Source organism: Molossus molossus, unplaced genomic scaffold, assembly GCF_014108415.1.
Source record: "Molossus molossus isolate mMolMol1 unplaced genomic scaffold, mMolMol1.p scaffold_m16_p_20, whole genome shotgun sequence".
In the NCBI taxonomy this organism is placed as follows: domain Eukaryota; kingdom Metazoa; phylum Chordata; class Mammalia; order Chiroptera; family Molossidae; genus Molossus; species Molossus molossus.
Window position 1 is genome coordinate 13,177,337 of NW_023425356.1, and position 25,812 is coordinate 13,203,148.

The 25,812-nt window shown below is 41.0% G+C and overlaps 1 protein-coding gene across 3 annotated transcripts in view; it reads right to left on the reverse strand.

Moving 5' to 3' along the window:
* PHTF1 (putative homeodomain transcription factor 1) overlaps nucleotides 1-24,329 on the reverse strand; it is a 41,545-nt gene extending 17,216 nt beyond the window's left edge. For 2 of the 3 annotated variants that reach the window (XM_036272930.1, XM_036272928.1), the window contains exons 1-8: nucleotides 24,261-24,329; nucleotides 23,888-23,962; nucleotides 23,318-23,374; nucleotides 7,923-7,992; nucleotides 7,232-7,390; nucleotides 3,786-3,942; nucleotides 2,157-2,291; nucleotides 838-997 (exon numbers count right to left, since the gene is read on the reverse strand). In XM_036272930.1, coding sequence (XP_036128823.1) covers nucleotides 838-997; nucleotides 2,157-2,291; nucleotides 3,786-3,942; nucleotides 7,232-7,390; nucleotides 7,923-7,992; nucleotides 23,318-23,374; nucleotides 23,888-23,932 — 783 coding nt within the window. In that variant the 5' untranslated portion in view covers nucleotides 23,933-23,962; nucleotides 24,261-24,329. Of the gene's footprint in view, nucleotides 1-837; nucleotides 998-2,156; nucleotides 2,292-3,785; nucleotides 3,943-7,231; nucleotides 7,391-7,922; nucleotides 7,993-23,317; nucleotides 23,375-23,887; nucleotides 24,033-24,260 lie in introns of those variants that run through there. The other variant, XM_036272929.1, reaches the window with a different exon arrangement.
* Nucleotides 24,330-25,812: the final 1,483 nt, after the last annotated feature.

The window sequence follows — 25,812 nt, forward strand, 5'->3', positions numbered from 1 at the left end:
GTTCATAGCAGCACTATTTACAATAGCTAAGATCTGGAAACAGCCCAAGTGTCCATCAGTAGACGAATGGATAAAAAAGCTGTGGTACATATATACAATGGAGTACTATGTAGCGGTAAGAAAGAAAGATCTCTTATCCTTTGAGACGACATGGAGGGACCTGGAAAGTATTATCCTAAGTGAAAGAAGCCAAGCAGAAAAAGACAAATACCACATGATCTCACTTATATACGGAATATAATGAACATAACAGTCTGAGGAATACAGTAGACCCAGAAAAATGGAAGTAGGGCACAGACTGACATCCCTCAGAAGAGGGGGTGGGGTGGTGGGAAGATATAAACCACAGAACTTATATGCATGTATGCATGACCAATGGACATGGACAACTAAGCCGGGAACGGGGTGGAGGTGGGGTGGGGAGGGGGCTGCCAATGGGGTAAAAAAGGTGAAATATCTGTAACAAAAAATAAATTAAAAATTTATAAAAAAAAAAAAAAAAGAAGTGTAGCTCATTTTAGACGCAGAGCAGAATGCCTGTCCCTAAACCTAGACAGATCCCACACACCACCCGTTGGACCAGGATGCAATCGACCAGCCCCACTGCGAGGGCCAATGTGACAACAACGCTAGTCCCAGACATGGGAAGAACAAGCTACAGTCTTCATGTGACGATCTCCCTTTCCTGTTCTGAGAGTGTACATGTCCCTTATTTGTTAAGACAAATTATATCAGCCTAGTAGCATCTATTTCATATCTCTAGCAGGGTCTGAGAACAGAAAAATTTAACACAGGAAAGAAAAGATTTTGTTATATTTATACCCTTCAAAATCTTACCCTATGGCACTTTTCTCCATCTGAAAACTTTGCTTTCTCTGTTTCTGGCCACGTTTTAATCTCCGGTCGACCCTGCCTCTTCTTAATGACAGGGCGCAGGCAGCTGGTGTCATTGTCGGTTTCCGTCCCTTTGTTACATATTAACTTTACTCTTTTAGCCCTTTTTTAAAAGAGAAAAAAAGATTATTGACTAGTGTTCTGAAATTAACACCTTCCATGAAATTCAGTAAATTCTGGATTTTCCTCCGAAAATCCAGAAAATTCAGAAATCATATTGTTAGACTTCTCACTTGCTCAGGGTAGAGAAAACAATCCAGTTATCTCTGTCTCCAAAGGCGGGGGTCAGTCAATGGAAAGGAACCTGTACTTTTCAGTTTCAAAAGGAAGCAGGTTCACGGTCCTCCACTTCCCCTCAAACACAGCGCCAGTCCCCTCACATGGCCTGTCGCTGCCACTCTGCAGGACGTCCTCCCTCTCCTGTCCCTCCGAGCCCCATAACTCTGGGCTCCTGCATGGCTCCCGCCGACGGCCTCACTCCAGGGGGTCACTGCCTCTGCCGGACTGCAGGGCCTGCCACCAGCAGGTGATCGCTGACAACTCGTGCGCACTGCGCACTGCGCACTGCACCCTGCCCGCCTCTTCCTAATGAGCCGGTAAAGCCACAGAGAAGGGATGCCCAGTGCCCAGCACGCGATTCAGTACGAGGAACTCACACACAACTAGAGTGTATATGTATCTTTCGAAAAATATGTGACCACACTTCATCTTCAAAATAGCAACTGTGAAATAACTCTCTTTTTGAGTCACACTCATTAACAGAGGACCAGTAAGTCTTACTCTGAGTCCCACCAGCGCTGCCGCAGCCTGCAAATCTGGAAGGAGGGAGAATGTCTTGGATCCACTCCCCTTGGGTCCCTCGCACAGCCCGTCACCACCAGCCTCCCGTCCTGCATCCCATTTCTAAGGCAGTATCAGCTTCTACACAGAAAAATATCTCATCCTGTTCAAGTCCTTTTTTCATAATTGGTGCACACAGCTTAAGATGTTTACCCTTTTAGAGCACCTATCTATATTTCTGTAATCCTGTGGTGCACAATCATTAAAGAACGAACAGAAGGAAACACTGGTGGTCGATGACTGGGCTTACGGCAGTGCGACAGACAGGGAGCCGTGTGCGGAGCGATCCAGCCTAGAGCCTTCGGGACTCACTGCGCCGAGGAGCTCACGCCAGGCACTGCCAGGCCTGACCAGACTCTGTGCTATGCAAACACTACTGTGAAGGCAAAATCAAGTACAAGTTCCATTGTAAGACTTCCCACCTGTTGCCAAAGAGAGTCCCCCAAAAACCACTAATAAAGGGTACAGGTTCCACAGTTTCTACTCCTCTGACTTTATCAGAGGAGTTATTTCCACTTTCTCGGTTCCCATCACCATTCACAGTTTTTCGTAATTTTCTATGAAAAAAGAAAAAATATTTCAACACTTTCAATTATTCAAGACCTTTTCTATTTCTGCCCAAAATATCCCCTCCAGAAAATTAAACTAACAGACTACCACCTGAAATTAAGTATAATGAACTTCATATAATGAGGACATATCTGCGGGGATATTTATGACTTAAGAGCAAAAATAGGTTCCAAACCAAAGACCTGTGCTATGATCTTGTTCAATCATTAAAGAAATAGAACTCCTATTCAAAAACATTACAAGCAAAACAACTTTCACCTAAAAGACTAAGACTCTTTTTAGGCACCACTAACTAGCAGAAAGAACAATTCCTTTAAACATGGATGTCGGAAATCTACTCATTTGGCACATTTAATCAGGAGAACCCAAAATAATAGCAACTGATCGCTCAGCACTGCTATCCTACGTAGTTAAAAGATACATCCTAGCCCTGGCTGGTGTGGCTCAGCAGTTAGAGCTCAGGCCAAGGACCGAAGGGTCGCAGGTTTGATTCCCAGTCAAGGGCATGCACCTGGGTTGCAGGTCTGATCCCTGGCCCTGGTCAAGGTTGTGCAGGAGGCAACCAATCAATGTGTCTCTATCACATCAATGTCTGTCTGTCTGTCTCTCTCTCTCCCCACCCCCCTCTCTCTCTCCATCCAGTCTATCTAAAAATCAATAGAAAAATAGCCATGGGTGAGGATTAACACACAACAAAAAAGATGCATCCTATAAATACCACTGAGACACAGCACAATATCTGATTCCCTAAGTAAACATTAAATCAACTGAACATAATTTTCAATAAATCTTTTTTTGGGGGGAAAAAGCTTGCTTTGAAAATAATACTCAAAAATAAGAATAAATATGTTGAAATTCGGTGCACCAAATGAAAAAGATCTTATTTAGTAACTACTTAGGGGAACAAAAATATCTACAGATACTCTGAGGAAAAAAATAATGTCACATATACCTAAGAAAACTAACAATTTCAAAACCCAAACATAGCACATAACCAATAAAAACATGACATGAAGTCAGTGTGTAGAAAAGTCAAATCAATTTTTATTGAAAGTTTAAAACACTTAGAAATCTCATGCAATATTGAGAAAAGGTGAAATTTTTAGTAGTACCCAACTGTACTAAGATCCATGTTTATAGTAAATTTTCACCAAATTTTGATTAAGACTGAATTTTGAAGAATGCCTTTTCAAAATCATTATTTGATCAATTTCAATAAAGTAATATAGAAAAAGTAATTTCCTTTTAAGCAACTGTACTAAATGACAAAATCCCACCTGGATTAAAGTTCATGACAAGGTTTCTTAGCATCAGGGAGAAAAGTGAAAAGCAAAGCATTCTTTTTTTTTTTTTTTTTTGTAGTCCCAAAATAATTTAAAATATATGCAAATCACAAGATTTTTTGTATTACTTTAATGAAAGATTTCCAGTGTCTATAACACCTCTCCCAGAAAATACACAGCTGCAGGCGAAAGGCCCACCTTCTCCTCCGACTCCCGTTGCTCCCCGCCGGCCTCGCTATCTGCGTGGACACCATCTGGCAGTGGACGGTTCCCATGAGTAACATAAGGCACAAGGGTCCGAGTACTTCACTCACATTCACAATAGGCATCATAAAATATAGCACAAGTGCTATAACTGAAAAGAAGAGGTTTCAAAATGTAAAACATTAGAGATCATCTTTAAAACCAATTCTAGTAATTATACAAATTATCTCTACAAAAATCTATCATTTTACAACGCACACAGGTAAAAGCAGTTTCCTACGACACAGTCTACCTGCACGTGAGCGGAGAGCCAGGGGCTCCTTCTGGCCGTGCGGTGGCCCGAGAAGGACACGCGCTGACGGTGCAGAGCGTGTAGTCCAGACAGACCACGGTACACGTGGAAACCTAACGTGCACAATTTATCCCAACATGAAAGAAATTCTTCCATAACACACACGTGGGAAAATATTTAGCTTTCCCCTTACAAGTGACCAAAGAAATGCACATTAAAGAAGCAAAACACTATTTGTGTGAATCAAATCATAACAATGTTTTAACCTATGATAATGCTGCTCAGACAATGGCAAAGCAGCTACTCTCGTCGACTATTTTCCAAAAGAATCGCGTCACCAGCAATTTCACTATGGGGGGGGGGGGCAAAGTAGGTCTATAATTGTCCATAAGGAAAATACAATAATTAATAAATAATAATGCAAGAATAAACTGTTTTGCTTGGCCAGTGGGGCTCAGAGGATTGAGCGTCATTCCATGAACTGAGAGGGCCCGGTTGGATTCCTGGTCAGGGCACATGCCCAGGGTTTCGGGCTCAATCCCCAGTTTCTCTCTTACATCAATGTTTCTCTCTCTCTCCCCCTTCCTCTCTCTCTAAAAAATCAATAAAAACAACTGTTTCACATATTCACAACTGTAAACCTACTTTTTTTTGTTAATGCCCACCAGAGGATACTTTTTCCATTGATTTTTAGATCGAGTGGAAGTGAGGGAGGGAGAGGGAGAGAAAGAGAGAGGTGGGGAAGGAGAGAGAGAGAAACATTGATGTGAGAGAAACACATCGATTGGTTAACTCCTGCACACACCCCAGCCAGGAGCCAGGGATCAAACCTGCAACCCTGGTACATGCCCTTGATCGGGAAATCAAACCTGTAACCCTTCTGTCCGGAGGCCGAAGCTCTAACCATTGACCATGCCAGCCAGGGCTGTAAACCTATTTTTGCCCACCCTGGATGTACTAAAATTCTTAAAATATTGACCCTCTTTGGTCTGTAAATGGTTTGAGAGAATAAATGCTAAAGAAATAATATAAAGTATGGAAATTTTTTGCTCATAATGGCGTTATTAAGAGGAAAAAAAAGTCAGAAAACCTAAATGCTCACAACTTGGAAACAGTTATGTAAATTATGAATCTGTAAAATTTTATATAATGAATATTGAACTATACAAAGGTATTCATGGTAAATCCATATGACAGACTATTTAAAATGAGTTTTAAATGACGATGTGCCCATATAATGGAATATTATACAGCCATTGAAATGATAGCTATGAAGACATAATCACAATTAAATAAAATGTAAATTCCGGTCCTTATTCACACAAACCACATGTCGAGCACCCAGCAGCCACGTGGCTGACAGTTACTGCACTGGGCATTGCAGAAGGTACAGAACATTTTCATCATCACAGAAATTCCACGAGACAGCACTGTCACAACTTTAAAAAACACTAAACTTACAGATTTGTAAATTTGTAGATTTATTTTTTCATTTTATAACTTAAAAAATTTCAGAAAAACCAATATAAAAAAAAACAAAAATCACTCTAAATTCCTTCACCCAACCCAGCCTTCACTATTCTTTGTTCTAACTCACATCTCTTTGTACAGGATAACCACAGTACACTGCCCACTTTCAGAACATGTCCTGACTCGGCATCAGCAACCCAGTGGTAAAGAGAACACACTGGTCCCTGCACAGAGACGAGGAAGCCACCAGCAGGCACTGATGTGTAAGAGAGGAATTAAAATCGACTCCTGTGACACTGCCTGGGGAAGGGGGGCTGTGCAAAGGCACAGAGAGGGACAGCCTCTCTATGAAGGTTACATCTCTCATCTGAGCTGAGAACTTGAAGATGAGAAAAAAGCTAGCCATGTGAAGACTTAAGATTGTTCCAGCCCTGGCTGGTTTGGCTCATCGGTTAGAGCATTGGCCTGCGGTCCGCAGAGACCCAGGTTCGGTTCCCGCTAAGGGCACGTACCTCGGTTGCAGTTTGTCCCCGGCCCTGGTTGGGTCATGTGGGTAGCAGCCACTCGATGTGTCAGTTTCACATCGATGTCTGTCTGACTCTCTCTCTCTCTCTCTCCCCCCCACTCCCTGCCTCCCTCCCACTCTATCTGAACAAAATATCGAAAAATGTCCTCAGGTGAGAATAAAAAAAAAAAAGATTGTTTCAGAAAGAAAAGCTCTGTGTGAGGGACAGAAAAAAGGCCATTATGCCTGTGTGAGCTCGGAGGAGAATGGTCAGACGTGACATCTGAGAGGTCAGCAGGGAGCAGGTCACGTGGGGCACTGAGGCCACGGTGAGGAGTTTGGGGTTTTATTCTACAGGAAACAAGAAGTCACTGAAGGATTTTAAGCGGGAACATGACATGGTGTGGTTTCTGTGTAGAAGATGTCTCTGAGTGCTGTGAGTGGTCAGCAGAAAGAAGACTCAGATGTGTTCCAATGGTCCACGCAGAGATGCTGGTGCTGTGGTCTGTGGTGGTGGCAGGGACATAAGTAGAGTCGAGACATATTTTGGAGATCGAACTTACAGATTTGGTGACAGACTGGATGTGAGAGCTGATGGCAGGGAAGAATAGAAAGACAATTTTTCACTTGGGAACTGGGTGGCTGATGAAATCATTTAATGAAATGTAAGAAGTCCTAAAAAGGAACTAGCTTATACCAAACAAACAAGTCTGTGAAAAAATTCTAGAGTTCCATTTTGGATATGACTAAGTTCGAGATGCCTAGTAAATCTTGCATTTACGAGTCTGAAGTCCAGCAGAGCTCTGAAGATAAAATGTGAGAATCATCAGTCTACCAATTATATTTAAAGCAATGGGACTTGATGAAAATACCTAAAGAAGAGAAGAGAATCTGGGATCCGCACTTGAGGTGATACAATATTCAAATGTCAGACAGAAGAAAAGACTGAGGAGCCCGGCCAGTGAGGCAGGTGGGAAGAAATTCGAGAGAGGAGAGTTGGATGGTGAGTGGTCTCTGAGCAGATAATCTGAAGATGATCTCCAGATACTGTTGTCCCTTTATTTCTTTGTACTTTAAACCACCAAATGAAAGGGTAAGTGAAAGAACAGTAAGGTCTGCACCACCTAACAGCAAAAAGGAGCCGTCATAACTTACTCCAGCTCCTCCAATTACCTTGCATGAGGTAAAGCAGTAGCAGCCAGACAAAGATTCGTATCGAGGTAACCTGAATCCACCAATTGCTGAACAGTGGGAAAAATACAACTCGAACAAGCCCCTTCCGAGTCAGAGATGTCCATGGAATTTCGGGTTTGGCTTTGGCAAATGTTGAGCCTTAAAATATACAATAGAACAAAACATCAAACATTTACATACACTACCAACTAATGCCCACTTGAAACACTATTAAAAACAGGCGAGAGCAAAAATCTGCACATTAAAAAAAATCAGCATATAGCCTATTCGGTTAAAAAGAATCCTCTTAGGCGAAGTAACGTCCATCTAAGAGGATTCTTAGATGTAATAACTTATGTCTAAGAGAACTCTCAGATGTACTAACTTCTTGCCTCAATCATGAGGACAGAAGGTCAAAATAAGTCAGGCTCACTTGAATGTTATACAATCCTGTGTATTCGTCTTAATTGTACGTTCATCCCTCCCTCTGGACCCTTCGGAAACCATGTAATTTACGCAGCCACACGGCACTAAAGCAAAGGGGACAAAATGCTAAAGCCTGAATGATGAGTAAGAAGATTACTTTTGCAAATGTAAGTACATTATCACATAGAGACACTACCTAAACTAATCTTTAGTACCACTATAAAATAATAATATCCATGAGACACAAACCAAATTCAGAACTCACCTCTGATTAAGTCAACATCAATCAAGTCTGGCTTTATGTGACCCATCTTTTTTGGTTTGTTTTTGAAGCCCTAGGATGAAAACAGAAACAGAAATAAAGAAATAAAAGCCCTTTTAAATACAAAAGGTAAACATGTTTCTTTTTCTCTATATCTGACTCCCTCTTACTGAGGATACTCAACCTTAAAGCTCCTTAAAGGAACTTGTTATTAATATTTATTTTGTTTTAATTTTTAGTTTTATAAAGTAAAGCATGCACACACTTTTGTCACTCAAAAATAATCACACACTACAAAAATATCAGTAAGGGAAAGACAGTAATGCCCTGATCTCCTCTCCAAATTTCATTTATTTACAAATATATATATCTTTTTTTAGCTATTTCTCTTGGTATTTACTTCCATACATCTAAATAATATATTTATAATACTATTTTTTAATGTATTGATTTTAGAAATCATCTTATAGAATGGGGTAAAAGTGGGTTTACAGTTGTGAGTACACAAAACACAGAGTTTATTCTTTTTTTAATTTTTTTATCCTCACCCGAGGACATTTTTCCATTTTTTGTACAGCTAGAGTGGGAGGGAGAGAGAGGAAGGGAGAGAGAGAGAGAAACATCGATGTGAAGGGACACATCGAGTGGCTGCCACCCGCACGACCAACCAGGGCCGGGGACAAATTGCAACCGAGGTACATGCCCTTAGCGGGAACCGAACCCGGGTCTCTCCGGACCGCAGGCCGACGCTCTAACCGCTGAGCCAAACCGGCCAGGGCCAGAGTTTATTCTTGTTATTCATTCATCGCTGAATTATTTTCCATTTAAACTGTAAACCTATTTTTGCCCCACCCTATAGTATATGAAAATTTAACTCTTTCACCACTAATCCCCACATCCTAACTTCCACCCCAAAAACATATATCCTCATAATATAGTAATATTGATTTTTTTGATAAATCAGTAATAGTATGATCACCATGAAATATCATTCCCTGTAAGATATATATATATGTGTATATATATGTATATGTGTGTGTATATATATATGTGTATATATGTATACACACACACATGTGTGTGTGTATTTTTTTTTTTTCCTCACCTAAGGACGTTTTTCCACTTTTGTTCAGAAAGAGTGGGAGGGAAGGTGGGGGGTAGAGAGAGAGAGAAACATTGACGTAAAAGGGACATCGAGTGGCTGTCACCCACACAACCCAACCAGGGCCGGGGACAAACTGCAACCAAAGTACATGCCCTTAGTGGGAACCGAACCCGGGTCTCTCTGGACCGCAGGCTGATGCTCTAACCACTTAACGAAACCGGCCAGGGCCCTGTAAGCTATATTTTATATTCTTCCATGTACTCTATGAGGTTAGTACAAATATTTACCATTTTTGAAATACTGAATGCTAGAGAATTAATCAAAGTTTTTTCTAAAAAAAAATTCCTGAAAGCCCCCTTCCCAGAACCCTCCACCTTCCGGCTCCCCGGCCTGCGGCACAGCTGTGACCCCGGGGCTCCTTTGCGGGCCCGACAACTGTCACCTCTCTGGTGTGGCGGATCTCTAGCTCCCAAGTCCACGCCTTGGAGCACATCCATGTCTGCACATGAGTCCATTCTACCCTCAGACCTTGTTAAAGGTTACAGTAGATACAGAATTCTAAACTGTTTACAGTTTCCCTCAGGAATGAAGACGCTGCCCACTGTTCTCTGGCTTCAGTGTTGCTGCTGCAAACGCCAATGCAGTGGATTCCTGAGAAATGCGTCTGTCCTCCGATCCCCCCCACTCACGGGGCTTCGTCAAGGACAAAGAACTTCATAATGACGTGTCTTGCTATGCATCCTCTACCCACCGTTGCGCTGAGAGTCTCTTCTACGTGAGAATTCATGTCTTTCTGTTTTAGGGAAGTTTCTTTATAATGTATTTTTATATTTCTTCCTTTCTAAGACAAAACTTCTCTCCTGTTTTCTAGCTTTCTGTGTCTTTTTGTCCTGCTTTCTGGAAATTTCCTCAAATTCTTCTATTAAATTTTTCATTTTGATTTTTTGGGTTCATTTCTTTGAGGATTTCATATTGGAGGATTTCTTCAAATATCTAGTAATCATTGGTTGTCTATTTAAATATTAGAATGAGGAGCTAAAGACCCGAGGAACGCAATATTCTACTTCTCGGCATAGGCCCAAGAGAAACGTGTGCACATTTCACTAAATAATGTACACAAAATGTTCATAAATGTATTCTTTATAAGTACCCTAAAATGTAAATTACCCATCATATGAAGTACGTGGTAATTTTCCACTAACAGTAAAATGGATAAACAACTGTGGTGTTATACTGAATAAACTAAATTACGCAACAGATGAATGAAACTGACAAACATAATACTGAACAAAAGATACCAGACTCGGTCATCACCCTATTTCAGAAGATGCTGTGATCACCTCCAACTCCAACCCTCACAACACCCTGTAGTGCAGCAGCAATAGATATTTTTTTTTTAAAGTTATTTTTTTATTTATTTTTTATTTTTTTATTTTTTTTTATCCTCACCTGAGGATATTTTTCCATATTTTGTACAGATAGAGCGAGAGGGAGAGAGAGGAAGAGAGAGAGAGAGAAACATCGATGTGAAGGGACACATCGAGTGGCTGCCACCCGCACGACCAACCAGGGCCGGGGACAAACTGCAACCGAGGTACATGCCCTTAGTGGGAACCGAACCCGGGTCTCTCCGGACCGCAGGCCGACGCTCTAACCGCTGAGCCAAACCGGCCAGGGCGCAATAGATATTTTGACACACACACAAAAAAGGAAAGAAATTAGACTCAAAAGTGTACGTGTTGCATGATCTTATCTACATGCAGCTCAAAAGAGGCAACGTTAATGACTGTGCTAGTATCAGGACACTGGTCTCCTCGCTGGCGCCAGTGACGGGAAGCCGCCTGAGGGGGTTTCTGTGGGATGAACGGTCCACGTCTTGATTTGAGTCACGTTCAGTTGGTGAAAATTTCTCAAGTTGTATACTTAAAACTCTTATAAGTATATCCATATTTACTGAATGTGTTTTACTTCAATAAAAAATTCTTAAAACTTATTGAAAGCTCTGTGTATGTGAGTGTGGCTCACGATTTGGGCTTCACTGCAGAACAACCACATAGGAACTTGAGCAAATCACTGAATGTCACTAGCTGGAGGCGATTTTTTCTGAGAATCATCATGGAATCATCAATTATCAAAATCTGGAGGTCGCCCTGGCCAGTTTGGCTCAGCGGTTAGAGCGTCGGCCTGCGGTCCAGAGAGACCCGGGTTCGGTTCCTGCTAAGGGCATGTACCTCGGTTGCAGTTTGTCCCCGGCCCTGGTCGGTTGTGCAGGTGGCAGCCACTTGATGTGTCCCTTTCACATCGATGTTTCTCTCTCTCTCTCTGTTCCTCTCTCTCCCTCCCACTCTACCTGAACAAAAAATGGAAAAATGTCCTCAGGTGAGGATAAATAATAAAAAAAAACAAAAACAAAAACCTGGAGGTCATTCAAAATAATCTATCACTATTTGAAGATGACATGATACTATATATAGCAAACCCTAAAGAACCCACCAAAAATTAAGAGAATTGATAAAAGAATTCAGTCAAATGGCAGGATACAAAATTAATATAGAGAAATTCATCACATTCCTATACACTAACAACAATCAGAGAATTTAAGAAAACAACTGCATTTACAATTACATCAAAAAGAATAAAATGGACTTCTGGTCAAGATGGCAAAGTGGGTAAAATTTGTGCTCTCCTCCTCCCACAACCACATCAGAATTACAACTAAATTGCTGATCCACCACCCTAGAGAACCATCTGAAGACTAGCTGAACAGAAGTCCTATAACTAACTGGTAGGAGGGGTGGGGATGTTGAAAGGGGCAGGTCCCGCACCTACCAGTGGCAGTTAAGAAACAAGATGGATATCTTGGCTAAGGAGCGACACACCAGGCTCCCCAGCCCAGAGTTCCACTGCTGGGAAGTGAAGTCCCTACAACATCTGGCTGTGAAACCAGCCGGGACTGCATCTGACTTACAAACTCATGGCCACTGGGCTCCAGCACAGAAACAGCACCTTGAAAAGTGCCAAGGACATAAGGGGAAGAGCTAAATTAACTGGCTTCAGGGCAAGGGTTAAAGGGGCAGAGTCAGGGTACCTCCCCTCCAGGGACAAAGTGCTGGCAGATGCTATTGTTCCCTTGTTGAGCCCTCCCACACCAAGCCAGCAGGTGCAGGCAGGCATCAAATCTGAGCTCTGAATTAACCTGGCTAACACCATTCACCCTGCCCCACCCAACTCACATGTGGAGCCTGAACCTTTTCCAGTGGCTCTACCACAAGTAGCCTGCCTTGGCTTGAACTGCAAACCTTCCTAAAATCTCTCAAAGGTCCACAAACCCCAAACAAGCAGTGGCTGGCTTTGACATGCCCTGTACCTCTTGCTGAGCTATTCCAAGCCTGGCACAAGCAGTGACTCATCTCAACTTGTACTGTAACTCTCATCAGGTAGTCTGAAGCCTGGTGTAAGCAGTGGCCAGTCTTGACTTGGAACTACGCTGCCACAAACATGGAACAAATGGCAGCTGGCCTCAGCTTATATCATGTTGCCCACCAAAGAATCCCAAGCCCAACAATAGTGATAGCCCACCTCAATGCACAGAATAGCCCCTCCCAAGCACCTCTAAGCCCAGTACAATCAGCAACCAACTACAGATCACTCCGTAGCTCCTACCAGACAGCCCCAAGGCTGGCACAAGAAGAAGTTGACCTTGACCTGCACCAGAGCCCCTCCCCAAAGGCTCCAGAATCAACACACCTGGTGGCCAGTTTGGAGACCACACCAGAGCACCACCCAACAAATTCCACAAATGATACACCCAAGGGGTGTACTTGGCTGGCACTAGACCCTGCTAAAGCAGTTCCCATCAGCCCCTGCACAACAGCTCATCCAATATAGACATGGCCATCCCTCAAAGCCAGTCAGCCTGAGGGTCAATCCCACCCACCAACATGCCAACAGCAATCAAGTCTCAACTACAGCAGAGGGGCACACATAACTGTCACAAGGGACACACCTGGAGCACCCAGCTCAATGAAAAAGGAAACTGTGCCACTGGGTGTCACAGAACACTTACTACTTACAGCCACTCTGCCAAGACCAAGAGACATAGCAGATCTACCTAATACATAAAAACACATACAAGGAGGCAGCCAAAATGAGGAGACAAAGGAACATGTCCCAAATGAAAGAATAGGACAAAATCTAGAAAAAGAACTAAACAAAATGGACACAAAACAATCTATCAGATGCAGAGTTCAAAACACTGATTGTAAGGATGCTCAATGAACTTAGGGTAAGAATAGATTAATTCAATGTGAACTCCAACAAAAAGATAGAAAACATAAAAATGGAGACAGAACACATAAAACAAACCAGTCAGATATGAAAAAATACAATCACTGAAATGAAGAATACATTAGAGGAAATCAACCACAAATTAGATGAAACAGAGGATCAAATCAGCGATCTGAAAGACAAAGTAGCAGAAAACACCCAATCGGAACAGCAAAAATAATTTTTTTTTTTTTTTAAAAAGAGGATAGTGTAAGAAACCTCTGGGACAATATCAAGCATACCAACATTCGCATCACAGGGGTACCAGAAGGAGAGAGCACAAGATTGAAAAAAATATTTGAAGAATTAATGATTTAAAATTTCCACTAACCTGGCAAAGGAAATAGATATGCAAGTCCAGAAATCACGTGGAATTTCAAAATGAACCCAAAGAGGCCCACAGCAAGACACATCATAATTAAAATGCCAAATTTTAAAGACAGAGAGAATCTTAAAAGTAGTAAGGTAAAAACAATTATTTATGTGTAAGGGAGCTCCCATGAGATTGTCAGCTGATTTCTCAAAAGAAACTTTCTAGGCCAGACAAGAATGGCATGAAACGTTCAAAGTGATGAAAGGCCTTTACCTACAATCAAGACTGATCTACCCAGCAAGGCTATCATTTAGAATAAAAGGAGCGATAAAGAGTTTCCCACACAAAAAAAAGCTAAAGGAGTTAATCACCACGAAACCAGTATTATAAGAAATGTTAAAGAACTTCTTTAAAAAGAAAAGATAAAAAATATGAATAAGAAAATACAGGAAAGCCTGGCCAGTGTGGCTCAGTGGTTGAGTGTCCACCCTGCACCAAGAGGTCGCCAGTTTGACTCCTGGTCAGGGCATATGCCCAGGTTGTGGGCCGAATCCCCAGTGTAGGAGGCGGCCAATCAATGTTCTCTCCCATCGATGTTTCTCTCTCTCTCCCTTCCCCTCTAAAATCAATAAAGAAAAAAAAAATTTTAAAGAAAATATAGGAAAGAAAAAAATTCTCATTGACAGAGGCAAACACTTAAAAGTAGTAGATTAAGCATCTATAAAGCTAGTACATGAGTTAAAAAACAAAAGTAGAAATTACAACAATAAATTAAGAAACACACACACAAAAGAAGTAAAAAATAATGACAAAAACATAAATGTGGAGGGGGTGGGTAAAAATTGTAGTGTTTTAGAATGTGCTCAAACTTAAGCAACGATAACCTTAAAAAAGACTGCTATAAACATAGCTTGGTATATATGAAGCATAGGGTAACCGCAAACCAAAAATCTGTAAGACATATACAAGAAATAAAGAAAAAGAAACCAAAACATAGCACTACAGAAAGTCATCAACATACAAGTGAAGAGAGCAAAAGAATAAGAAAGGAAATGCAAAAACAATCAGAAAACAATAAAATGGTAACAACTACATGTATATAAATAATTACTTTAGCCCTGGCTGGTATGGCTCAGTTGTTGGAGACTTGTCCTATATACCAAAAGGTGGCAGGTTTGATTCCTGGTCAGGGCACATACCCAAGTTGCAGTTTCAATCCCTGGTCGGGGCATGTGCGAGAGGCAACCAATCAATGTATTTCTCCTCACATTGATGTCTCTCTCTCTCTCCCCCCCCCACCTCCTCTCCCTAACATCAATTTTTAAAATTACTTTAAATGGAAATAGAATAAATGCTTCAATTAAAAGACATAGGGTGGCTGAATAGATTTAAAAAACAAGACCCATACATATGCTTCCTACACCAAACCCACTTCAGATAAAAAGCCATACTCAGACTGAAAGTAAAGGGAAGGAAAAAGATATTTCATGCAAATGAAAAATGAAAAAAAAGCTGGAGTAATAATACTTATATAAGAGAAAATGGACTTTAAAACAAAGGTTGTAAAAAGAGGCAAAGAAGGGCATTTTATAATGATAATGGAATCAATCCAAGAGGATATAACTCTCATAGACATCAACACACCCAATGTAGGAGCACCTAAGTTTATAAAGCAAATATTAGCAGACATAAAGGGAAAGATTGATAGTAACACAGTAATAGTAGGGGGCTTTAATTCCGTATTGACATCACTGGATAGATCATCCAGACAGAAAATCAACCACAACAAAGCAACAGTGGCCTTAAATGACAGTATTATCAGATGGACTAATATTTTAGGATATTGCATCCAAAAGCAGCAAAACATATATTCTTTTCAAGTGCACATGGAACATTTTCCAGGATAGACCACACATTAAGCCACAAAACAAGTTTCAAAAGATTTAAGAAGGCTTAATCACATCAAACATCTTCTCTAATCACAATGTTATGACTAGAATCAATCAGAAAAAGAAAATTGAAAACCACACAATATACAGATTTTGTATCCATGGAAATGTACATTTGAAACCTATATGATCCTATTAACCAATGTCACCCCAAAACATTTAATAAAAAAAAAAAAGTTATTAGAAGAGAAAGGACTATTATATGCATGAAACTATTTTTGCATAAACAAAAATCTAGAACTAAGACACATAACATAAAAGAGGAAATGAAGGCAAAATTCATATATTACCACCAAACTAAAAAATCAGACAGAAACACAAGGGAGATAGAGCAACCAGGAAAAAAAAGACAGAATGGCCACAGAAAGTCCTCATATAGCAATCATCACCCTACACACAAATGTGCTGATTCACCAATTAAAAGGCACAAAGTAGCAGGATGGACTAAAAAACAAGACCCAACTATATGTAGCCTTCAGGAGACCCATTATAGCTACAAACACACACAGATGCAAAGTGAAGGGGTGGAAGATGATAACCCAAACAAATGGCATCCAGAGAAAAAACAGTGTAGCGGTACTTATTTTAGACAAAATAGATTTCAAGATGAAAAAGGTAACAAGAGCCCTGGCCAGTTTGGCTCAGCTGTTAAGAGCGTCGGCCCGTGGACCAGAGAGCCCTGGGTTCATTCGGTTTCCGCTGAGGGCACGTACCTTGGTTGCAGTTTGTCCCCTGCCCCAGTTGGGGTTGTATGGGTGGCAACCACTTGATGTGTCTCTCTCACATTGATGCTTCTCTCTCTCTTCACCCCTCTCTCCCTCCTGCTCTATCTGAAGATACATGCAAAAATGTCCTCGAGTGAGGATTAAAAAAAATGGTAACAAGAGACAATAATAGACATTTTATATGATAAAGAGGACAATACATCAAGAAGACATAGCACTTATCAATAAATATGCACCCAATCTGGAGCACCAAAATATATAAAGCAATTACTAACAGAAATAAAGAAACTGACAAAAATACAATTATAGTTGAGGACGTAAATACTCCACTGACAGCAACTCATAGATCATCCAAACAGAAACTGATAAAGAAAACATTTGTCTTTAATGACACATTAGACCAAATGGACATGATCGGTATTTACAGAGCTTTTACTCCAAAACAACAGAATATACATTCTTCCCAAGTGCACATGAAACATTCTCAAGGACGGGCCATATGATGGGACACAAAAACTAGTCTCAATAAATTTAAGACTGAAATCATACCAAGCATATTCTCCAAACAAAATGGTATAAAACTGGAAATTAAGCACAAGAAAAAAGGTAGAAAAGTCACAAATATGTGGAGATTAAAGAACATGGTACTAAACAACTATTGGGTCCAAAAACAATGACAATAGGACATAGCAGAATTTGGAGGAGGCAGCAAAAGCAGTCCTAAGAGGGAAGTTTATAGCATTACAAGTCTACCTCAAGAAACAAGAAAAATCTCCAATAAAAAAAAAAAAATCTAATACTTCACTTTAAAGAACTAAAATAAGAAATAAGAACAACAAATGAAGCTCAAAGTTAGCAGAAGGAAGGAAATAATAAAAGAGCAGAATTAAATGAAACAGAACAAGAAGACATTAGAAAAAAATTAATGCAACAATAAGCTGATTCTTTGAAAAGAAATAAAATTGACAAACTTCTGGCTAGACTCACTAAGGAAAAAAAGAGAAAGCACTCAAATCCCGAAACGATAGAGTAGAAATCACAATGGACACCACAGAAATACAAATGATTATACAAGAATACTATGGAAAGCTATACACTATCAAATTTGATAACTTAGAAGAAATAGCAAATTCTTAGAAATATATAACCTTCCTAGACTGAACCATGAAGAACTGGAAACCTGCCCTGGCCAGGTGGCTTAGTTGGTTGGAGCATCATCACATACACCAAAAGGTTGTTGGTTCGATTCCCAGTCAGGACCTATACCTGGGTTGTGGGTTCAATCCAGGGGCAGGGCACATATAGGAGGCAACTGATCAATGTTTCTCTCTCATTGATATTTTTCTCTCTTTCCCTTTCTTGCTCTCTCTAGAAATTAATTAAAGCATATCCTTGGGTGAGGATTAAAAGTTAAGTTAAAAAAAAAAAAAAAGAATTGAAAGACCTAACTAGACTGATCAACAGTAAGTAAACTGAAATAGTAATCAAAATCTTCAAAAAAAAACAACAAAAGTCTAGGACCAGATGGCGTCAGTGATGAATTCTACCAAATACTCAAAGATTTAATACCTATCTCTCTCAGACTCTTCCAAAAAATCGAAGAAGAGGGAATACTTCCTAACTCATTTTATGAGGCCAACATTACCCTGATACCTGATACCAAAAAATAGTATCCAGGTCTTTAAATAGAACAATTATATCTTTAAAAATAGTGTTCTATGAATCATAGAACTTGTTTTGTCTCTTTCCTATTTTTCTTTAGGTCTTAAATATTTGATCTTCAATTATTCATTTACAATTAAGAGGGAGGCACTACCGTGCTGACGGCAAGGTCAGAGTGCAGCGGGTGGAGCTTACTGAATAGCAGGCCTCGAGGTAAAGGGGGAGCCAGCCATCCCACTTCCAGTCTCCTGCAGTCTTTTCTCTTTAGTTTTTACAGAAAAGAAATTCCAGTCTTCTGTTTGGAGATTATAAAGCTGTCCACCAGATGTTTACTTATTCTCCATCATTAAAACAGTATTTCACCCCCTCTCACTTGTGACTGGTGTTCCAGAACCAGAACTTCTCTGCTTTGGCTTCTCAAAGAGCAAGCTTCAATCCAGTCTTCTGCCAGAGGAAGATCAGAGTAACAGACCATGCAGAGCAAGAGAGAGGATCTGGGGGTAGGCCTACTGTCCCTTATACAGATGCTCAAACAATCCTATTTACATATTTTCATCTACCTCATTCCTGCAGATAACCTGACGCACCCAATTCCTGAGTCTTTCAGAAATTGCACACAAGGGTTTTAAACGGAGTTCATTTGTTTTTTACTGTCATTCTCTGCTATAGACACTTTGCATTACTCTTCACTTTCCAGCTTTTCAAATTGTGTTGATACCTCTCACTTAACGGCATTCTTCCCTTAAATTCTTCTCATCCTTGGGGGCTGATATCTTTTTGTTACAATTTTATAGGGTTTTCTGAATAGTCAGATGTAGATTAATGCACACATTCAAACTGTCATCTTTAATGACGAGTTTCATCTGCCATGTACCCACCATCTGGCTTAAGAAATAAAACATTACAAATACAGCTGAAGTTGCCTCTGAACTTATCATTAGCTAGGTAAAAATCATCTCACTTTCAAACATTCATTTTTGTTATTCTAATATTAGAGAAAAATTAAAGAAAAACAAAGGAAAAAATATTATTTTTTTAGTAAATGTATTGGGGCCCTGGCCGGTTTGGCTCAGTGGTTGCAGTGTCGGTCCGCGGACAAGAGAGTTCTGGGTTCAGTTCCTGCTAGGGGCACGTGCGGTCTGTCCCCGGCACCGGTTGGGATCGTGTAGGTGGCAACCACTCGATGTGTCTCTCACATCGATGTTTCTCTCTCTCTCTCTTCCTCCCACTCTATCTGAGGATGGGTGCAAAAATGCCCTCCGGTGAGGAAATAAATTAAATAAATAAATAAATAAATAAATAAATAAATAAATAAATAAATAAAACGTATTGGTGTGACATTGGTTAATAAGATAAAATAGGTTTCAAGTGTACATATCTATGACACATGATCTGTATATTGTCCAGTGTGCCCACCATTCAAAGAAAAAATGTTTTAAAAACAAAGGCTAACTGCATGGCCAGGTGGCTCAGTGGGTTGAAGCACTGTCCTGTTCACCAAAGGTTCTGGGTTTGATTCGAGGTCAGTGTACATACCTAGGTTTCAGGTTTGCTCCCAGTTGGGGTGCACACGGGAGGCAACCAAATGATGTTTCTCTCTCCCTCCTCTCTTTTTAGGGATCAAAGAAAATATATCCTCGAGTAAGGAATGAATTAATAAAATAAAGACTAATTAGAATGTTTTTCTCATTTAGCAAATTTATCTCAAACAGTATGCTAAATAGTAATAGGGGACATTTTTGTTTCATTCATTTTTTGGGGGGAGACTAAGTTGAGCTTTATTACTGACAATGTAAGATTTAATACACTCAATTAAGAAATTTTAGAAGACAATTTTCATTGGGAATATGTATGATTTTCTTTTTAACTACACTATTATTTCTGTTTTTTTAAATTGGTGATTAAAGAAAGTACTTATATTGGGGCAGGAGTGGGGAGGGGGATGTCAATGGGGGGATAAAAGGAGGGACATCTATAATAATTTCAACAATAAAGATATATTTTAAAAAGTAGCTGTTGAGGTATAATTTACATACTATATAAAACACCCATTTTTCTGGTGTACAGTTTTAGTAATTCATTAATTAGTAGATTTCTAGTAAGTTCATAGTTATACAAACATCAACACATTCAAGTTTTGGAATATTTTAATTCACAAAGTAATTTTTATTCATTAGGATTATTTTTATTACTGTTTCTCTCCCAATTTATTGTAAGCTCCATGAAAAGAACAATGCTGAGTGTTTTTGCTCATTATTATTTAAACAAAGTACCTAGCCTACTGCCTGACATATGCTAGGTAGGTACTCAACAAATACTGTTAAATGAAGAATTCGTAAAGACTGTTTCAGTTTCATATTTGGCATTTTTTTCCCTTCTTTACTTTGACTTGTTTCCTTTCTCTAGATTCTTCATATATGAACTTAAATCACTGTACTCTTTCTTCTCAGTCAATCTAGACATTATTTTGGTAATACAGACATTTTGAGTGATATAATTTCGTCAAGTATTACTTTGGAAAAATTCCATAAACTTTATGTCTATGTTATTTCTATCCTTCAAAAATACAGATGGGATGTAGCCCCTCTCTAGTCAAAAGCCATTAAAATGTTTCCATTTTTTACAGAGTAATATCTAAAGTTCTCAGTAAAACAACTGAGTCAGCTGCAAACTGGTTTATGGCCAATCATCCCATCTACATACCTTTATTCCAATCAGACTGGACTTCTTGCTCTTCCCGTAAATAAGCACTACACTTCTGTTTGTAATGCTTTCACTCTTGTGCTTAGCACCTAGCACAATACCTTTAGTAGCTGAATAAATGTTTGTGGAAGTTCACACCACTTTTCATGATCCAAGTTAAGATTTCAAAAATTTACATCTTTTATAATCTTGAATTATATTTTACTATGTAATTTTTAATTCTATACTACTGTGACTTGATATTACTATTCATTATTTTTTGGTTTTTGTTTTCAAAATTTTATATTTGTGTCATCTATTTTTAAATTGCATTAAATATTCTTTGTATCCTATATTTTGGTCAATGTTAAACATTTTAAAAGATATCTTGGCTTTTCCCCCACCACTGTAAGACTGTAGAATTCACAAAGGCAAGAACCATGTCTATCTTATTGAGTGTATCCTTAGCACCTAGGACATGTTGGTTCATGTTTAGAGTTGTCTTTAATTTTATTCTTTCCACTGCTACTAAATTTAAAAGTATACATTAAGGCCCAGCCAGTGTGGCTCAGCGGTTGAACGTCCACCCATGCACCAGGAGGCTGCTGGTTTGATTTCTGGTCAGGGCACATGCCCAGGTTGAGGGCCCAATCCCCAGTGGGGGGCATGCAGGAGGCAGCCAATCAATGTTCTCTCTCATTGATGTTCCTATCTCTCTCTCCCTTCCTCTCTCTCTTAAAACAAAAAAATCAATAAAAATCAATAAAAATAAAAAATACATTAGGTAGATGAACTTATGAGAGAACAATGAATAAAAATATATATAATAGATGGGGTTCAGTTAAATACAGCAACAGACACAGCAACTGAGTTCCTATATGAATCACAATGTTCTAAGAGTGAGATACAAACACAATTCCTGCCCTTGAGGTCTATGAAGAAGCACAGGTTAACAAATAACTTTGATCAGTGTCATAAAAGGAAGGTATAAAACGGCTTGGAAGTAGAGGTTGAGGAAATGTTTAAATTAGGTAGGGAAAGGAGGTAGGTAAGGAAATTCTATGGCAGTAAGTAAAATCCTTTGTAGGATAAAGAAACCAAAACCCAGGCAAAGTATGGTACATGCTCACAATGGGGCTAGAGATCACACAGGTGATCTAACTTCCACTCTGTGCTCTTTTCATTACACCACACGAGCTATCGATACTGTTTAGCCTTGCACAAAAGAATAATAGGAGAGGATTTAAAAAGTGAAAAATAAAATTTGGAAATTTATTCATCCTAACCCCATCTCCCATTAATATAAAAAAAAAAAATCAAGGCCTAGACAAGATTGTGAAGTTAGCCAAGCACCATGGAGTTCAAACAACTTTCTATTTGATTGGCCTGTAAAAAGAATGCACCCTAAAAGTGTTGATTAAATGGACTTTACCATGTCCCAGTCCAATCACTGCAACTTAGCTAAACAGAACTATTAAATTGTATTACACCCAAATATACATGTTTTTTTAAAAGTATTAATAGAGCCCTGGCTGGTTTGGCTCAGTGGTAGAGCGTTGGCCCACGGATCAATGAGTCTTGGGTTCGGTTCAGGTCAAGGGCATGTACCTCGGTTGCAGTTCGGCCCTGGCCCTGGTCAGGGTCCTGTGGGAGGCAACCAGTCGATGTGTCCCTCTCACGTTGATGTTTCCCTTTCCCTCTCCCTCCCACTCTATCTGAAGATAAATAGAAAAATATCCTCGGGTGAGGATTTAAAAAAAAAATGTTAATAGAGGGTCTGTAGCAAATCTTTATAAAAGGTCCAAAGACATGAATCTGGCAGGTCTCATTTGGCACTTTCCAAGAAGTGGGACCCTGACTGTAGGTTTAAGTATTAAAGACAATAGAGAGGCATTCTTCAGGGGCAGGGCTGGTGTTCAGGCTTTTCTACTTCTCTCGAGACTATCCAATTACATTTGGCTCCCAAGCAACTTTTCCATGACTAATTTGTTCCACCCTCCCCATCCCCATACATGTTGACCCCACAACCCTGACTTTGGAACATGAGAATATTTAACCCTCCTCCCCTCTTATACATTAATGAACTGGCACTCTGAATCACACATCGGTTTTGCTTAGTCAGCATGAAATAACCCCAAGAATCTACTCAGTTCTAACAGCACTGTAGGAAAATAAGTGCACTTTAACCAGTCATTGAAAAGGTGATTCAGGCCACAAATGGATTTTACCTGGCTTACAGGGAAAGAGGAAGGGGGGAGGGGGAGCAGGTGCAGGTATAAAAAGAAAATCTGGATATTTCATATAAAAATGTATATTCCAAGTTTCTCTGGAAAACTCTGAAGCTGTCAATAGTGGGCCTACATTGGCACAAAGTAAACTGGGCATAGTTAAAAAGCCATAGCTCCATTTAATATGGGACATTTGCTTTCTAATTCATCAAAGACCAACCACTTCTATTTCCCTGATTCTGAGGTCAAAAGTCAACTGTCATTTCCCATTCTGTTTGCAGTGTTTGCAATATAAACTTCAAAGAATAAAGAATATCATACTTGATGGACAAGTCCAGACTTTTAAGAAAAAAGTACAATCCATACTAACACAGTAAAACAAAGCTAGAAGCCAAGAAATCAGTTTACCTTAATCTGAGTCTGTTCAATTGACTTTTCCCATATCTGCTGATCGTATGCTCCAATCTGAAAGAGCAGGTTATTTAAATGATGCAAAGAAAATCCTTTTATTAAGGCCAAACCACACAAAAGTCATAAACTATTAAAGGGCAATATGATATCTGGAAAATGTTTATGCTGCTCAGTTTAAATAAATTATCTGTGTGATACCTGGAAAATGTTTCCACTTCTCAAGGAAAACAAGAAAGGAATAAAAGGTAAGGGATAGACAACGCAGTAAGATTGTTGACAGTATCATTCTGAGCGTGCAGATAAAAGTTTCATGTCTGAAAAAGAGCAGTTTGATCAGAAGCAAAGTTTCAAAGCCTTTCTGGCACATTGTGGATGAAGCCTGAAGAAAGGAGGTGACTTGAAAATCTTATTCGGGATCCTGGAACTGAGTTTAAAAGACCTAATAACCTTGTCCATCAGTTTTTCCTTGTATGTTTAGAGAAAGTGTGTAAGAATACCTAGGGGGAAACTAACGTGAAATTCTTTGTTCAGAAAGTGGACTTTACTAATAAAAAATACTGACATTACCTTCTTTTGGTACCATGATATAGCATCTCTCTCATTTGAGGCCATCTGTTTCTCCAGCCAGAGAATGGGATTTCACTGAAAACGAAGAAAAACTCGGGTGAGTTCAGCTGCTCATCCCAGTTTGGGTAGAATTCAAAATCCACTTCTCTTAGTCTCTCGGTGAGCTGCTGTCTGTTTCTCTGTGTGCCAGGAAAAATAAAAACAGAACAAAAGCAAGCCAAAAAGCCTTTGGCGCAGCGAGATGCGTCTCTGGGATGTTTTACGCAAGTGTGTCCATGGATGCGGGGAAGGGGGAGGGGAGGTCGCCGAAGCTGACCTGCCCACCTGTCCCCACCTGCCCCCATTCCCGCCCTCCCCGGCGTCCGGCTCTCACCTGGTGCCTGCTGCCAGGCAGGCCAGCGGCCAGGACCTTCCTCTTCAGTGGCCCGGGCCGGGCCGTGAGGCTGGGGGCGAGGCGGCGGGCCCGGCGGGCCGCATCGTCCACCCGAGGCGGCGACGCCGGCGGGGCCGTTACCATGGAGACCGCGGAGGCCGCCGCAGCCCAGGAGGCAGCCTTCCGCCCGGTGGCCGGAGGAAGACAGTCTGTTGCCACAGACCTGGCGTCCTCCAAGCCGGACCCTCGGGGTCACCGGAGTGACCCTAAAATAAGCAAAGAGTGACCTGGAGAAGGAGGGGGACAGAAAGTGAAGCGGGGTAGGGGCTTCGCTAGCCCCCAGTCACGACGCAGAAGCCAAGGCTTTGTGCCGCTGGAAGAGCCAGGTGCCAAGGCCCCCGGCCCGGGAGGCAGCCGCTTCGGGACGCCGGGCGGTGACTCAGCGGCCGAGAGCGGGGCGACAGCAGCTCCGCAGCCCCCGTGCCGCCCGCCCGGCTTCCGCTTTCCGGGTTTTACTGCGGAGGTGGCTCCGCCCCCGGCCCGGGCCTTCCCGCACTCGCCTGGGGCCGGGCTCCTGCGGCAGAGCCGGGGGCCGCGGGCAATCGAGGCCACGGGCAGCTGCCCCCGGCCACTCTGCGGTCGCCTCCCCAGAAGTGACTTTCCTGGCTATCGATGTCAGGGAGGTCGCTCCTGAATTCCCCGCTCATTTCTTTGTGCTTCGTTATTTACTCTCGGTCTTCCCCAGTGAGCTGTGGCTCCAGCCTGGCAGGAGCCTGGCACACATGTTCTCAATCTTTGCTGAATGAACGAATGTTATCAATTTACGCTGTGCTGGGACACAGGGCCTGCAGGCCGTGGCTTAGTTATTCCCAGCCTCTCCCTTTGGGATGCTCCCGAGTTAAGGGATGAGGGGGGCTGAGCCTTCGGCAGTACCAGGGCACTTTCCCAAATTAGGGTGGAGGTGGCAGCCAGAACTGTTTCCAGGTTAAGAATTCAATCGGGCTGACAGAGGTCAGGAGAAAGTTACAATTGCTCCCTAAAGTGAAGATGCAAGGACATGTCAAGGTTTTAAGAGGCTTTCCTCTTCTAGACAGTTGTGGGATTTTTTTTTTCTTAGAGAGGGGGCGATAGAAACATCCAAGTGAAAGAGAAACATCCATCAACTGCCTCCTGCATGCCCCCTACCGGGGATCCAGCCCACAGCCCGACATGTGCCCTGACCAGGAATCCACCAGAGAAGGGAGACCTCTCAGTCCATGGGACAACGCTCAATCCACTGAGACACACTGGCAGGTTTTTTTTTTCTCCGTTTGTCTGTTGTCATTAATGAAACGCCAACCCCTAACAGTCATCTCACCTCAACTGAAGCAGTGTCCTTGCTTGCCCAGCATGTGGCATTGGGTCAGGTATGATCCTAATGTTTTACAGACATTTCCAATTATCCATTAAATCGACTTCAGGTGGAAGCTATTCCCATCTTACCGATGAGGAAAATCAAGTGAGAAGATAAATGTGAATCCCACAGAGAGAATTTAAACTGACTTCACCCAGG